Below are 13,348 nucleotides of genomic sequence, written 5' to 3' on the forward strand. Positions count from 1 at the left end.
CCTTAAACCTGCTTCCTCGTCCCCTTCCCTCGAAGCGGACATCCATTTTAAAACCTCCAAAGACGAGGCCGTATGCTTGCCCTTGCAAATACAATATGCCAGCCCCCCCACACCCCCACCCCCCGCCCCTGTTCTTTGAGGAAAACATCAGAGGCTCGTAAAGAAAGAAGAGAAGAGAGAGAGAGAGAGAATTATAAAAGATGGACACATCTGTCAGGGAACAAAGAACATCTGCGTCGATAGAAACAGGCCTTCCCCCTTTTCATTGACGAGTATTGTGAGCTGCACCCGGAGCCATAACTCTGTCCTCGTCCACCGCGGCAGACACAACCCAAAACCCACCAAAGAGTGCAGGAGCCGGGGTCAGGGATGGGGGGTGGGGGGTTAGCCTGAGTGTTTTTAACAGGCGGCATAATGGACTGTGGTCGTCTTCAGCTGGACCCGGCGCTTTAGGACGTCCTCATTGTGTCTCCGGTGAAGCTCGTCTGGCGCCTTTATTCACGAGTTCCATCAACAAAAAGCCGTTAATCACATCTTTATGAGCGGTTGTTTTCTTTCTTGTTTCAGCTCTTTGGTTATAATAATAATAATACTTTGAATTTATATAGCGCTTTTCTAGACACTCAAAGACGCTTGTGAGAGTCATTTCTTGTCGTGGGGTTTCGCTACGAGGATGCTGCTTGATGTAAGTTAGCTGTGCTATTGCACCACGTGACGTTATTCATTCAAGCTCCCTAAACCTTCGCTTACACAACCTTCATTTTTTACTTAAAGGAAACTTGGGTTTGATTACACACACACACACGGTTTCTTATACAGGGACACAAATTGTCCATGTATTTTTTGTCTGACAGGTTAAAAACGACGGTTATGTTTAGGCCACTAAACCACTGTTGGGCTTAAAATAACTCTATGTACATTTAGCTAACTAAACCACTCTGTGTTGTGTTCCGGTCCCACCTTTGAATGTCCAGTGTTTGTTGGACACATCCACCAGAAACGGTCTTATTGGATATTAAATATTACGTCGGCTACTCCAAACTATTTAAGTCACGTGGAGGCATTTAATGTTGCAGAAAAAGGGTCCTATGTTTACTTTTCATTGGCATCGTTTTCTTCCTCAGCAACGAAGAAAAAAATAGAAGATTTGTTCGTGTCCCCGTATAAGAAACCAATATAAGTTTGATTTCGTGACTATTTCACAACACTGGGCTGTTACTTCTTGGGCGGGAGAAGTGGCTCTTGATAATAAGCCGACGGCCTCTTGGCTCCAACTTCATACTTCAGGGACGGACACCAGCGTTACATCACAAAAAGTATATTTCCCCAAAAAGCTGAACTATTCTTTCAAGCTTCATGACACTCGTATCAGTTCTGGGTCAAACGGAGTCCATCGCAGACACAAGGACACAAGGGAAGTTTCACAAAGCACCGGTCTCCACCTGTGTGACCTGTCCTGAGCACAGCTAACAAATCCAGACAGGCAAACAACAACAACAACAACAATGGAAAACAAGGAAAACGTGCCAAAAAAACAACCACTTACACTGATGAATTATGGGAGCTCACTGAGCCCGACGGGGTCGCACCAAGACAATCAGGCAGCACAACAGGAAGCACCCAATCAGAGGCAGGTGAGTAACTGAGGACAGGTGTGAATAATCAGAGAGGATGGAAACACACACAGGAAATGTAGAACGGAGGGAAAGGAAAAAAACAGAACCACAAGACAACTAACATGGAGACGGATAAACTATTAAAGACTCTTAAGCTATGATGATTGTGTGGACATTACACCAGTGGAAACAACCGTATCCTAAGTCATGCTATTTGATTGCCTTCTGTTGTCAAGTCAACACATGTGTAAACATAAAGCAAGATGGATTTCTTCCTGTTGGTTTTCTTTTTTAAGGAAAAAGGCCCAAACTAAACCGCCCGAGCTCCATCTTAACAAACTGGTCACGCGTCACAATAAATCATAAGAGGTGTGTGACACCGTCAGACGGTCGCCTTCGGGCAGCACATGGCATTAACCGCTGCATATGGGTCCGTGATTTACTGGGCCGCACCGGGGCAGAGGTCTCAGCTGATGGAATATCTAATGTCTCCATGACGGGGCACTTTAATCTGTGGTGAGACCTGCAGCTCTCGCAACGTTACCCATACAAATGAGCCCCAGTGCTGTGAGTTACAGCCTTGAAGAGAGCTAACGCTACAACTGTGGGATTTTTTAATATAAATTGCTTTATAATGGGAAACCTAATCAACGGATTTTTTTTTCCGATTAAAAAAAAATTAATTTCAGTCCAGCTTGCACTAAGCAAGATGTCATTAAAACACTTTAATGGTGATGGTGACACCTGCAGGACTCTCATCTGCCAGAAGCAATCGGCCCATCTGCCGGGAAGTCAACATTAATGCTGTTCTAGCTCCACGTCTCCGTTACTTTTCCTCTGTGAATGAGCAACCACAGGTGCCTCACAATAACACCGTTTGCTGCTTCATATAACAGTGTCAAGTGAGGATAATAACCCCCGAATGCTCTCGCAGTCTTGAATGTCACGCGATTTTTTTTCTTTCTCTTCTTCTTTGCAGCACGATGTCTCAGATGTGTCTGATTATGTATTGACGTTTCAACATCAGATGTGGGGTTTTGGTGATTTTTAGACTTTCATGGTCGGCTAATTATCACATTTTGTGGTTTCCCTTCTGAGAAGGATTAACATATTTGATAGGGGACTTCTCAGCAAGTATCGTGAAGGCTGAAGCTGCAATCTCGTTTATATGCCAACAAATTGAACACGTGCATCTCGTGATGAATGCAGAGCTATACTTAAAATGTATCTTGCATACAAACAACAAACTTCCAAAGCAAAATATTATGTTTATTCTCCTGTCAGGCTTGTTTCTGCGGAATGGAACACTGAACTACATCTTTAAAATATGAGATTTCACTAAACTATTAGTCTAGTGCACAATACAATCCTTAAATAAACAGCATCAGTTGTGCCTATTAATATACGTCAGAATTGTTTTTGTTACAGCCAAAAATAAAACTGCTCCACAAGTAAAATTCATAAATAAATGTACAAAATTTAGACAACGCTGCCTAATTAATCATGGAGGACACGTGGGATGAAATCTTGCATTATCAACACATTAAAATACTATTTTGCTGAATCGATCAGATGACTTACGTTAAGTGGCCTACAAAGGCAACAGGAAAGATAAATGTGAGTGTCCTTACCTGCTAACAGTGCACATTAACTCATATCTCACACAGGAAATAGGCTAATGGCATACATAGACAGTGTAGAGATTAGTGGTGAAGAAACACAACAATATAATGTTCATAATGCTATATATATTACTTATAAACATGGCAATAAAGTGCAGTTGCTGTCTTTATGATGAAATTAAAACATCTGCTCGATGCACAGTTGGGCTTTCATACATTCAACTTGTTACTGCTTCAATAAATACAGTGAAAACTGCTGCAAGTGAAAAAATAAATGACATTCAGGGTTATAATCTCTTGGAATACTTTGAATATATTCTCCTGTAGAAGATCGCACGAGCTGCCTGAAATAAAAAATTACACCCGAGGCTCCCGGTGCAATAGTTCAGTTTTTAACACAGCTTGATTTAGTTCCCTATTAAATTATTAAAGGAAATGTGTGACTACATTTCTTTTTCTCCTACTCTTTTTTGGTCATTTAGAGACAACACACATTTTATAGAGGCAAGATATAGGAATCAAAAAGTCAAACATATATATCTTGAAACGTTGATATAATAACACAAACACAGTATGCCGCAGCTGCCAGCAATGTTGGAAAGCTATTAGAACGTTTACTCAAACATTGTCCTTAAGTAACATTGCATGGGTGTTTATTCTATTGTATTCTACTTTGTACTTATACTCCACTACATTATCTTGGAAGGATAGTGTACGTGTTACTCCAGTTTAATTATTCAACATATGTAGTTACTTTTAAACCCTGAAAACGTGGTCACAAAAACCACACACTCTGGTGGACAAAAGTCAACAATTCACCACGTGAATCATTGGCGTGCAGTTCCACCCCCGCACAACAGAGGGCGCCCGCGTGGTTCAAGATATCGTTGCTACTTTGTGTTCAAAACATTTGAAGAAGAAGAAGAAGAAGGCCCCCTCGGCTGAGGAAAATGGCCGACGTTGAGATGGACATCGCGTCCACAAGAATGAATAATGGCAACGAACACGTGTAAGTCATTTAATTTAAAATAAGTGGCCCGTGGTGATCAAGTGGCAATGCATTCCCCGTACGAAACCAAACGGCAACTCTTGTGTGACTCCCAGCAGCGGCGTTCACGTTGTTGCCGGGGCTGTCAGCTAACGCTAAATTACTCACCGACGGCTCGCTAACGTTCTTAGCCAGATAGCTAACTAGCATCACGTTTTTTGTTCGCCGTCCAGCAAATATACACATGCTCCGTATTAACTTCCATAATACGGAAGCCGTCAGATAATACAGTCAAACGCTAGCATTTGGAGTCCCGCGGCGATTGTGGAAAGTAAATTAGCATAGCTTCATTAGCTTGACGCTAGCTAACGTTACCCGAGGATGAAGCTAGCTAGAAACAGCTAGCGTCTTGGAGCGAATGGAGAAAACCGTCGAGGGGGGGGGGCGAACAAGTCAAGTGGACATGGCGACAAATAAGTGTTGGTGCATCACCAATCCACCGACGCGTCTCACTAAAAGTTGGGCCCATTGTTCAGTTCAGAGTGTAACTGCAGTTTAAAGCTAAATTCGGCACATTACGTAATGACGTAATGCCGATTGTGAATCTCCCGGGCATATTGTGCTCGTGGGGATCTAAAATATATGACTATTTTTAAACGTGTTGAAACGACTAATATTCGATGTATATATTTATATTGCTTATCTATATTTATTTCACCACATAGTTGCACGTCGAATGCTGGGAGAGAGCGGAGGCTGTCGATGGTGTTTTCAGAGAAACGTATATATAAAATCATGTTTAATATTTTTTTTTATTGAATTTAAAGTGACCGTAAGAGTTTTGTTAGACACAAAGTCAATTTCGCCCCAATACTAAAGTAAATTTTTTATTTTTTAGGACGATAAGCACCCAGGTTGCCAATGGTTACAAGTGTCAGGAGAGACAACAAAGAAAGCCTCTGAATGATATCTTGGCTTCAATGTGTATTAAGACAACGGCAAGGCGATCGCGTTCATCAGTTAATGCACTGATTATTTAGTCAAGTGTTTTGTTTTTTAGAAACATTTATTGTAGATCTGTTATGTCACGGCTGATACTGGATCAGCTTTAAAAAATCCACATTTGCAGTCGACCCGCCAGGGTTGCCTACGACATTTTTGTCAAATACCCTTTATCGATCTAGAAATCCTGACTCGCCATTTACTGTGTAATATTGTGTGCTCAATATTTAAGAGGGTAACTTTTTTTTTTAAACAGGAAGCAGGATCTGGAGAGCCAAGAAAAAAGTGGCAATGAGGACAGCGGAGAGGTGTCGGAGGAAGAAGAGGAGGAAGAGGTAGGGATGGACAGCAGCAAGATCTAAATATCGTCATTGGTATGATGCCATGATTGTGATATAAACATTCTAACTCAAACCGTCTGTCATGCTTCACATCTGCACTGTGATGGTATTCTGCTCAATTTAACAAAAAATAGTGTCGATCATATATCCCTGCAGCTTTGTTCCCATAGCGTTGTCGAACAGTATAACGACACATGTCATTTCATATGGAGGGTCCTGTCCGCCTTCCTCATATTCAGTTTTTCCCCGAATTAACTAGAGTTTCTATTGATATGGAGATAGATTTTTAGATGAATTTAACCGTTTGATTTATTTGTAAATGACTAAAACTGCATCACAAATGAATACAGACAGATCATTCAAAACTAGCCTGCAGACAGGACAAAACGCATCAAATAATACCCATAGTCGTGCCGTTATGATCACATGTTTCCATTTATCATTTAATATACCATATAAAGGGAAGAGAAAAGATCTTCCACCTGAATGAGTTGTCAAGCTGAAATGTCTCATCCCAGCAGGCAGAGGCTAACGGGGTGAAGACAGAAGATGGGCCCAAACATCACAGCAGCAGTGGCGGCAAACACAAGAGGAAAAAACACAAGCATCGTAGTAAGCACAAAAAACACAAGCATGCCTCTGACGAGGACAAGGACCGCAAACGGAAGCACCGTCACAAACACAGGAAGCACAAGCGCAAAGAGGCCGGCTCTCCGTCCGGCGCTGCCCTCTTTGCCCCCTCCAGCCACAAAAAAGTCGAATCCTCTCCCTCCTCTGGAAATCCAAGTCTGGACGACCGGGCCTTGCTGGAGGATTTGGAGAAGCGGAGGGCCATGATCAAAGCTGAGCTGGACAGCCAGTTGATGGAGGGCAAGGTCCAGTCAGGAATGGGCCTTATCCTTCAGGGTTATAACTCTGGATCTGAAGAGGATGGAGATGGTAGGATCAGAAATGGAGAACCGCGCCAACGGGTCAGCTTGGGTAAACCCATATCTCCCAGAGGCGGGAAAGGAGGGAAATCTAGACGGGAGTCCACAGAGGGCAGCAAGTCCACCTCCAAGCGCCGCACTCGGAGTAAGTCGGCGGAGAGGCTCGGGCAGGCCAAGGAGTCCAAGCCAGACAAGGCGACCAAAACCACCAAGGACACAGCTGTTAAAGACAAAAGCCGCGGCAGAAGCCGGTCGAAAGACAGAAAGCATTCGGACGGCGCCGACAAGTCCAAGGAGAGAGCCGGGAAGTCCAACTCCCCCACCGCCTGGAGGGGAGAGCAGAAAGGCGGCCGCGCCGATAAACGTTCCTCTCCGCAGCGCGACGACAGACCAAATCAGGAGAGAGCGAGGCGGCGGTCCAGATCGCCTGGCCGAGAACGACCAGGTCGCTCCGACGCCGACCGGGACAAGCGTCCGGCCAAGTCCCCGTCCAAGGACGCTTCATCGGGGAAGGAGAACCGCTCCCCTCACCGACGAGTGCCCCACAGCCCTGTGAGGAAACGCAGCGCCTCCCCTCGCCACCACCCCCCGGCTACCGCCTCAGACAAGACATCTAAGCCGAGCCACTCTCCACCCAAAACAAGGTCTCCCCCCAGGAGACCCCGCAGCCGCTCACCAGACGTCCGGAGGCGGGATGTGGACAGGAAGGACTCCCCAATGAGGTTGGTGATCAGAGCCGATTGCCTTTTAGAACGTCTCGCTGCATTATAAGTTGCCTGACAGATGAGTCGGAGGTGTGATTGCCTGGCTGATTTCTAGAAGATGTACAGGGATCAAATATTTGACAGTTAATCCAAGGTGTGGATGACTAGGATGTCCGCTCCGGATGTTTCCACAGGAAGCGCATACGGCCAGACGCAGGGCCAGGCAGAGATTGGTCCCGCGAGAACAGTCCCAGAGCAGCCGCTCGGCGCAGGATGAGTCGCTCACCTTTAAGACGGCGATCGCCGTCGCCACGACGACGCTCCCGCTCTTCCCCCCGCAGACGGAGCAGGTCTCCCTTGGGACACAGGTGATGGCACAACTCCCATTAGTCTCTGCTCACAGTGGAGGATATTTCTGTGAATTGTGCTTAGTCAGGCATTTAAAAAATTTTGTTTGTAGTTTTGTAAATCTTTCTTGACTTGAATTCCATTCGCTTTTCTCTCTGCAACTGGAACCTATAAGTTGTTGTTGTTTTCAATATTGTGTCGATACTTTCTCCATGTTGAATGATGATAAACTACCGGTCCGTGACGTCCATGCCTCGTAGGTTTGGAGAGAGAGACCGCTACGGAAGGCTCCGGCAGTACCGACGCTCGATGTCCCGCGATCGAGGTCGGAGAAGAAGACGCAGCCGAGATGAGGACAAGTTCAAGGGAAGCCTCTCCGAGGGCATGAAGGTCGACAAAGAGTCCTCAGGGGAAGAAGTGTGAGTACAATATGACATTCGCCTTTCTGTTGCCCTGGAGGTCAAACATCTACTGCGCACGGAGAGGCTTTTTTTATTTGAGTAAAAACTTTGTGAACCCCTTTGCTCTGAATCTGCGATATTAAAGTATGTATACGTCATGCAGGTGCTGATCTGATTATTTGCAATTAACAATGTTTTATTAGATATACTAACTGACAAATACATTGTCAGCAACTACTTAAAAAAATATATATATATTTCAATCAGTAATAAGTCAGACAACCTCAAGGTGACACGCTACCTTGGAAATCACTCCCATTGGTCCTGATAATAACAGGAAGTGTGCGTATCCATAACTAGTTTTCTTTACCTTGTTTGTGTTCGCAGGTTGGAGGACTTTGATGGAGAGGAGGTGGATGAAGAGTTTGTCATCGAACAGCGCCGGCAGCAACGTTTGGCCATCGTCCAGGTCTGTTAGCCTCTATGCCGATTGGTTTGATGTTGTTACGACGTCAGTCTGTTATTGGTGAATAAGTCCCGGTCATTATTAATAAACCAACCCCACAACTAATGCACGTGCCGTACCGTGTTTTGGATGTCTTCTTACGGTCACTCGTTTCCCGCCCCAGAAATACAAGGTCGCGAGTGACGACACCAACATGGTGTCGGAGCCCAGCAGCCCCCAGAGCAGCACGCGCAGCCGGTCGCCGTCCCCCGACGACGTCTTGGAGCGAGTGGCGGCGGATGTCAAGGAGTACGAGCGAGAGAACCTGGACACCTTCGAGGCCAGCATCAAAGCCAAGCAGAACCTCATCGCCCAGGAGAAAGACGGTAAAGCCTTGGTCAGGACGATCGGACCTGTTGGCAGACACGGCCAACTGAATGAACAACACAGTCAGGTTACTGGGTGTCAACGAGCAGTTCGTTAACCCGATTCAAATGGGGATATTTTATCGGAATATCTCCGACGCATGCGCGCTGAGAATAGTTAATTTCGATGTGTAAGTTGGCGAGGACGTTGGCGTCTCCCAGGTAGCCGCAGCCGGTTGTGCTCCGTGATCCCGCTGGCTTCGCCGTCACCTAAACCTGTGACATGGAGATCAGAACTTGAAGAGCTCAAACAGTCTCGTCAAAGATGGCGATCACTTTGAACAGTGTCGTTATAGGAAGTAAAAAGGGCTTTTTTTTAATATCAATGCAGTTTCCCCAGTTCGATCTTGGTCAGTTAAGAGCAGATAATGGAGGAAGTCCAAATGACAAAGGGGAAAGCCCCGCTGCCTTTGAAGTTGATCTGTAAAAGTGCGTTCATCTGTGCACTTCTCTGCATGCCGCCTGACCAAAGAGAGCCACTCTATGCCAAACTAAAATGGCCTTCGGGGGGTTGATTAGTGTGAGAAATGCAGACTTGTGTGTTCCAGGGGTTTTAATGTTGTTTCTTTCTGTCATGTGTTCATTCAGTTGCTGGTTTGTAATCCAAAGTCTGGGTGTGTCTGCCACCTGCAGCATGTTTTGATCTCTGCAGAGTATGTGAATCAAACACGTTCCAGTTGTTCTGTTTTACAACGTGCTGGATGACGACAAGAACTCAAACGGGCCCGTTTTATTGTTTTTGTGTGTTTCAGGAGCCAACCCAAAGAAGCCCTCGGCCCCCGACATGTTTACAGAGTCGGACGACATGTTCGCCGCCGACTTTGACGTGAGTATTTTGGATTTAGGAAAATAAAATCTCCCATTTTACCCACATCCGGGCATTATTCTTCTCCTCTGTGTTTTAGGACCGACGCCATGTTCTTGGTCTGAGGTTTCTCGAGATAATGAGATGAGGAGAGATTAAGAGTCTCGGCAACTCTAATCTGTGTGTGTTTCTGCAGAACGCCCGGATGAGAGCAGCTGGTGTCGGGAAGGACTTCAAGGAGAACCCCAACCTCAGGGACAACTGGACTGACGCGGAGGGCTACTACCGTAAGCGCCGCCTCCCAAATCCTTTCCTTTTCTCCGACAGGTGTCGTCCGGAGGCGAGCCGGTGACCTGGACTGTGACCGTAACTATGGAGACGCTCATTATCTCTTTCCGTCATCAGGGAAATGTACCATCACAGCTTAATATCAGGTGTTCTGTTTTTGTTTGTGCACCGCGTTGTCGTTGTTGTTGTTTAGGGGTCAACATCGGGGAGACGCTAGACAAGCGCTATGACGTGTACGGCTACACCGGCCACGGTGTCTTCAGCAACGTGATCAGAGCCCGGGACACCGCCAGGGCCGGCCAGGAGGTGGCGGTCAAGATCATCCGCAACAATGAGCTCATGTGAGTCGTGCCTCCTTTTTCTTCTTTTTTTTTATGACTAAAAACATTTCCCCGTGGATTTAAACGTTTCGTATCCAAACGAGTGTCGATGGTTTGAACCGCACCGCCGCGGCAGATGTTGGATGTGCGTTGATGAGCAACACGGGATTGTTTGCGGTCAACAGGCAGAAGACCGGGTTGAAAGAGTTGGAGTTCCTCAAGAAGCTGAACGACGCCGACCCCGACGACAAGTTCCACTGCCTCCGCCTCTTCAGGCACTTCTACCACAAGCAGCATCTCTGTCTGGTGTTTGAGCCTCTGAGGTACGGGAGGAAGAGAAACCCGCTCCTTTGCTCCTCGTCGGTCGAGTTCCACCGCCGTCTGTAACGGTCCGGTCGTCGGCTGTGTTCTCCCCCGCAGCATGAATCTGCGCGAGGTCCTGAAGAAGTACGGCAAAGACGTCGGGCTCCACATCAAGGCGGTGCGCTCCTACAGCCAGCAGCTGTTCATGGCCCTCAAGCTGCTGAAGCGATGCAACATCCTCCACGCCGACATCAAGCCGGACAACATCCTGGTAGGGCGTCAGAAACCGAATCTACAAATCAAGTCCGTTATGGAAAGATGACAATCGGGGTTCGTACGGTCATGGAAAACCTGGAAAAGTCATGGAATTTTGAAATGGTCATTTCCAGGCCTGGAAAAGTCATGGAAAAAACTAAAATCATAAAAGTTTTGAAAAAGTCATGGAAATGTGTTATGATCACATGTTCATTTACGCCGAGTTTGAAATAATTAATATATTTTTTAAAGAAAGACGCTCAAAATATAAGCCGGCGTACGCTCTCAATACGCAACATTTTCTAAATGTTTCATGTTTATACCGAGGTTTCAGTTTGGTCTTGGACATTTGCTTTAAAGTCATGGAAAAGTCCTGGAAATCCATCGGTCAAAATGTTTAAGAACCCTAGAAAATGCCATAATCCTGTGTGTTTTGTCTTTTAAAGGTGAACGAGTCGAAGACCATTTTGAAGCTTTGTGACTTTGGCTCGGCGTCCCACGTCGCCGACAACGACATCACGCCGTACCTGGTCAGCAGGTTCTACCGCGCTCCGGAGATCAGTGAGTCGCCTTGTTTGTGCGCCCCGTGAACCGGTCGCCGCTCACACCGGACCGCGCTCACGCTTTCTTTCCGCCTCAGTCATCGGGAAGCCGTACGACTACGGGATCGACATGTGGTCCGTCGGCTGCACTTTACACGAGCTCTACACCGGCAAGATCCTGTTCCCCGGGTCCTCCAACAATCACATGATCAAACTCGCGATGGACCTGAAGGGCAAGATGCCCAACAAGGTAACATTGCATCATATAACACCACTCCCTTCGCACGTTGTTTCCCTCTCCTCGACGGCTTGTGTTCAATAACTTATGGCTGATGCAATATCGCGGCTGTCTTTCCTCAGATGATCCGTAAAGGCCTGTTCAAAGACCAGCACTTCGATCAGAATTTGAACTTCCTGTACATTGAAGTCGACAAAGTGACAGAACGGGTAAGGCTTCAGTTCCTCATTGAGTTTGATGTTCCACGTCGTCACGATCGGTACGTGACGCGTGCGTGAAAGCATCGCCTCCTCATCTCCCGTCTCCTCTGCGCCGACAGGAGAAGGTGACGGTGATGAGCACCATCAACTCCACCAAAGACCTGCTGACGGACATGATCGGATACCAGCGGCTGCCCGAGGACCAGAGGAAGAAGGTGATGCAGCTGAAGGACCTGCTGGACAGCACCCTGATGCTGGACCCGGCCAAGCGCATCAGCATCAACCAGGCGCTGCAGCACCCCTTCATCCAGGAGAAGATATGAGGCCCTGAACGCCACACACACACTCCCGGAGCAGACGAGGAACCAACCACTAGAGCAGCTCCGGGTGGGGGGGGGGGGGGGCATAACACACGGATAGGATTTTTTTGAGGGGGTTTTCTTCCTCCACTTCATTTTGTTTATGGATTCATAATTGCGTTTTATTGTAAATAGATCATTGAAATGGTAGCCATTCTTTAAGACATTGATTTTTGCGATACATCATTGTAACCCTAACCCCCCCCCCCCCCCCCCCCTCTCTCTCTCTCTCTCTCCGTATCCGGCAATGGGAGTTTTGAAGCGTATTTGTTTAACTGCCATCTGAGTGACAGATGTTTAAAATAAAACTATAATTCCTGTAAATACCGTCTGTCGTCAGCGAGCGCGAGCAGCGAGCGGTGGAGTCGTGTCGTAGTTGCAGAAAACTAAAACACAGTTCAGTTCTTTCTTTTAAAAACCACAGTTGTCATTGTGGGGCGATGCATGCTTTTGAATGTGCACCCTTTTGTGCTCTAGAACTCTGTAATGCTCTGTATGTCCATCGGTGTGTCTCCCCCCCCCCCCCCGTATCCAAAGCTTGAGCTAGGAATAGAGGGATATTATGTGCTCCTTGAACTTCATTACTTTTTTCTTTTTTTTCTGGTCGTCAGTTTTCTTTTGCTGGACATTTCCATGTTTTTTTTTACCCCCTCCAGCACTCTCTGGCTCGGCCCTGGCTCTTAAGGCTCTCGCGTTCAAGTGCGACACCCCGACGGCGTCCCCCTCTCCCGTTGTTGTATATAGTCCATAGTTAGTCATTTCACGTGTGATTCATTCAACAAAAAAAATTCTCCATCTAAAAAGTGGTCAAAATCAATTTGTGATTTCAATAAAGGAATAGTTGTGGAACCGCTGCTGAAAGGAGCTTCAGTATAAGACAACTTTTTAGTAATAAAATGTTTCCTATTGTATACCAAAACATACCCGTTGTTCATTTTCAGTCCCCAATGACGTCATGTCCTGTACATCCATGACTCGCTTCGTATGACATGAAGCGAAACACTACAGTTACCAATAAATTGTCTGTTTATTTTTTTGTATTTTTTAAAACATCCTTGTACCCAACTAAGTGCATTCTGAAGATAGCAAAAGAGTGGGAGGAGATGAGTGAAGAAGGAGTCTCCACACTGCTGCCCTTCTCTCCCGTGGCCTGGCGGCACTTGCCTCGAGCATCATGGGGAAGCTCACTTGAGGGAGTCGGGGAGCGATGATGCAGG

The 13,348-nt window shown here is 46.4% G+C and overlaps 1 protein-coding gene across 2 annotated transcripts; it reads left to right on the forward strand.

Moving 5' to 3' along the window:
- Nucleotides 1-4,171: 4,171 nt before the first annotated feature.
- On the forward strand, nt 4,172-13,054 carry prpf4bb (pre-mRNA processing factor 4Bb). 2 transcript variants are annotated; one of them, XM_056433554.1, is made up of 16 exons: nt 4,172-4,247; nt 5,485-5,563; nt 6,088-7,220; nt 7,397-7,570; nt 7,811-7,969; nt 8,339-8,420; nt 8,581-8,782; nt 9,574-9,647; nt 9,823-9,913; nt 10,108-10,255; nt 10,420-10,557; nt 10,655-10,808; nt 11,239-11,353; nt 11,433-11,584; nt 11,695-11,781; nt 11,892-13,054. In XM_056433554.1, the coding sequence occupies exons 1-16, from the start codon at nt 4,189-4,191 to the stop codon at nt 12,093-12,095; spliced, it is 3,051 nt and encodes a 1,016-aa protein (XP_056289529.1). In that variant the 5' UTR covers nt 4,172-4,188; the 3' UTR covers nt 12,096-13,054. The 2 variants fall into 2 exon arrangements, with proteins under 2 accessions (XP_056289529.1, XP_056289530.1); XM_056433555.1 differs by having other exon boundaries at nt 6,091-7,220.
- Nucleotides 13,055-13,348: the final 294 nt, after the last annotated feature.

Source organism: Pseudoliparis swirei, chromosome 16, assembly GCF_029220125.1.
Source record: "Pseudoliparis swirei isolate HS2019 ecotype Mariana Trench chromosome 16, NWPU_hadal_v1, whole genome shotgun sequence".
Lineage (NCBI taxonomy): Eukaryota > Metazoa > Chordata > Actinopteri > Perciformes > Liparidae > Pseudoliparis > Pseudoliparis swirei.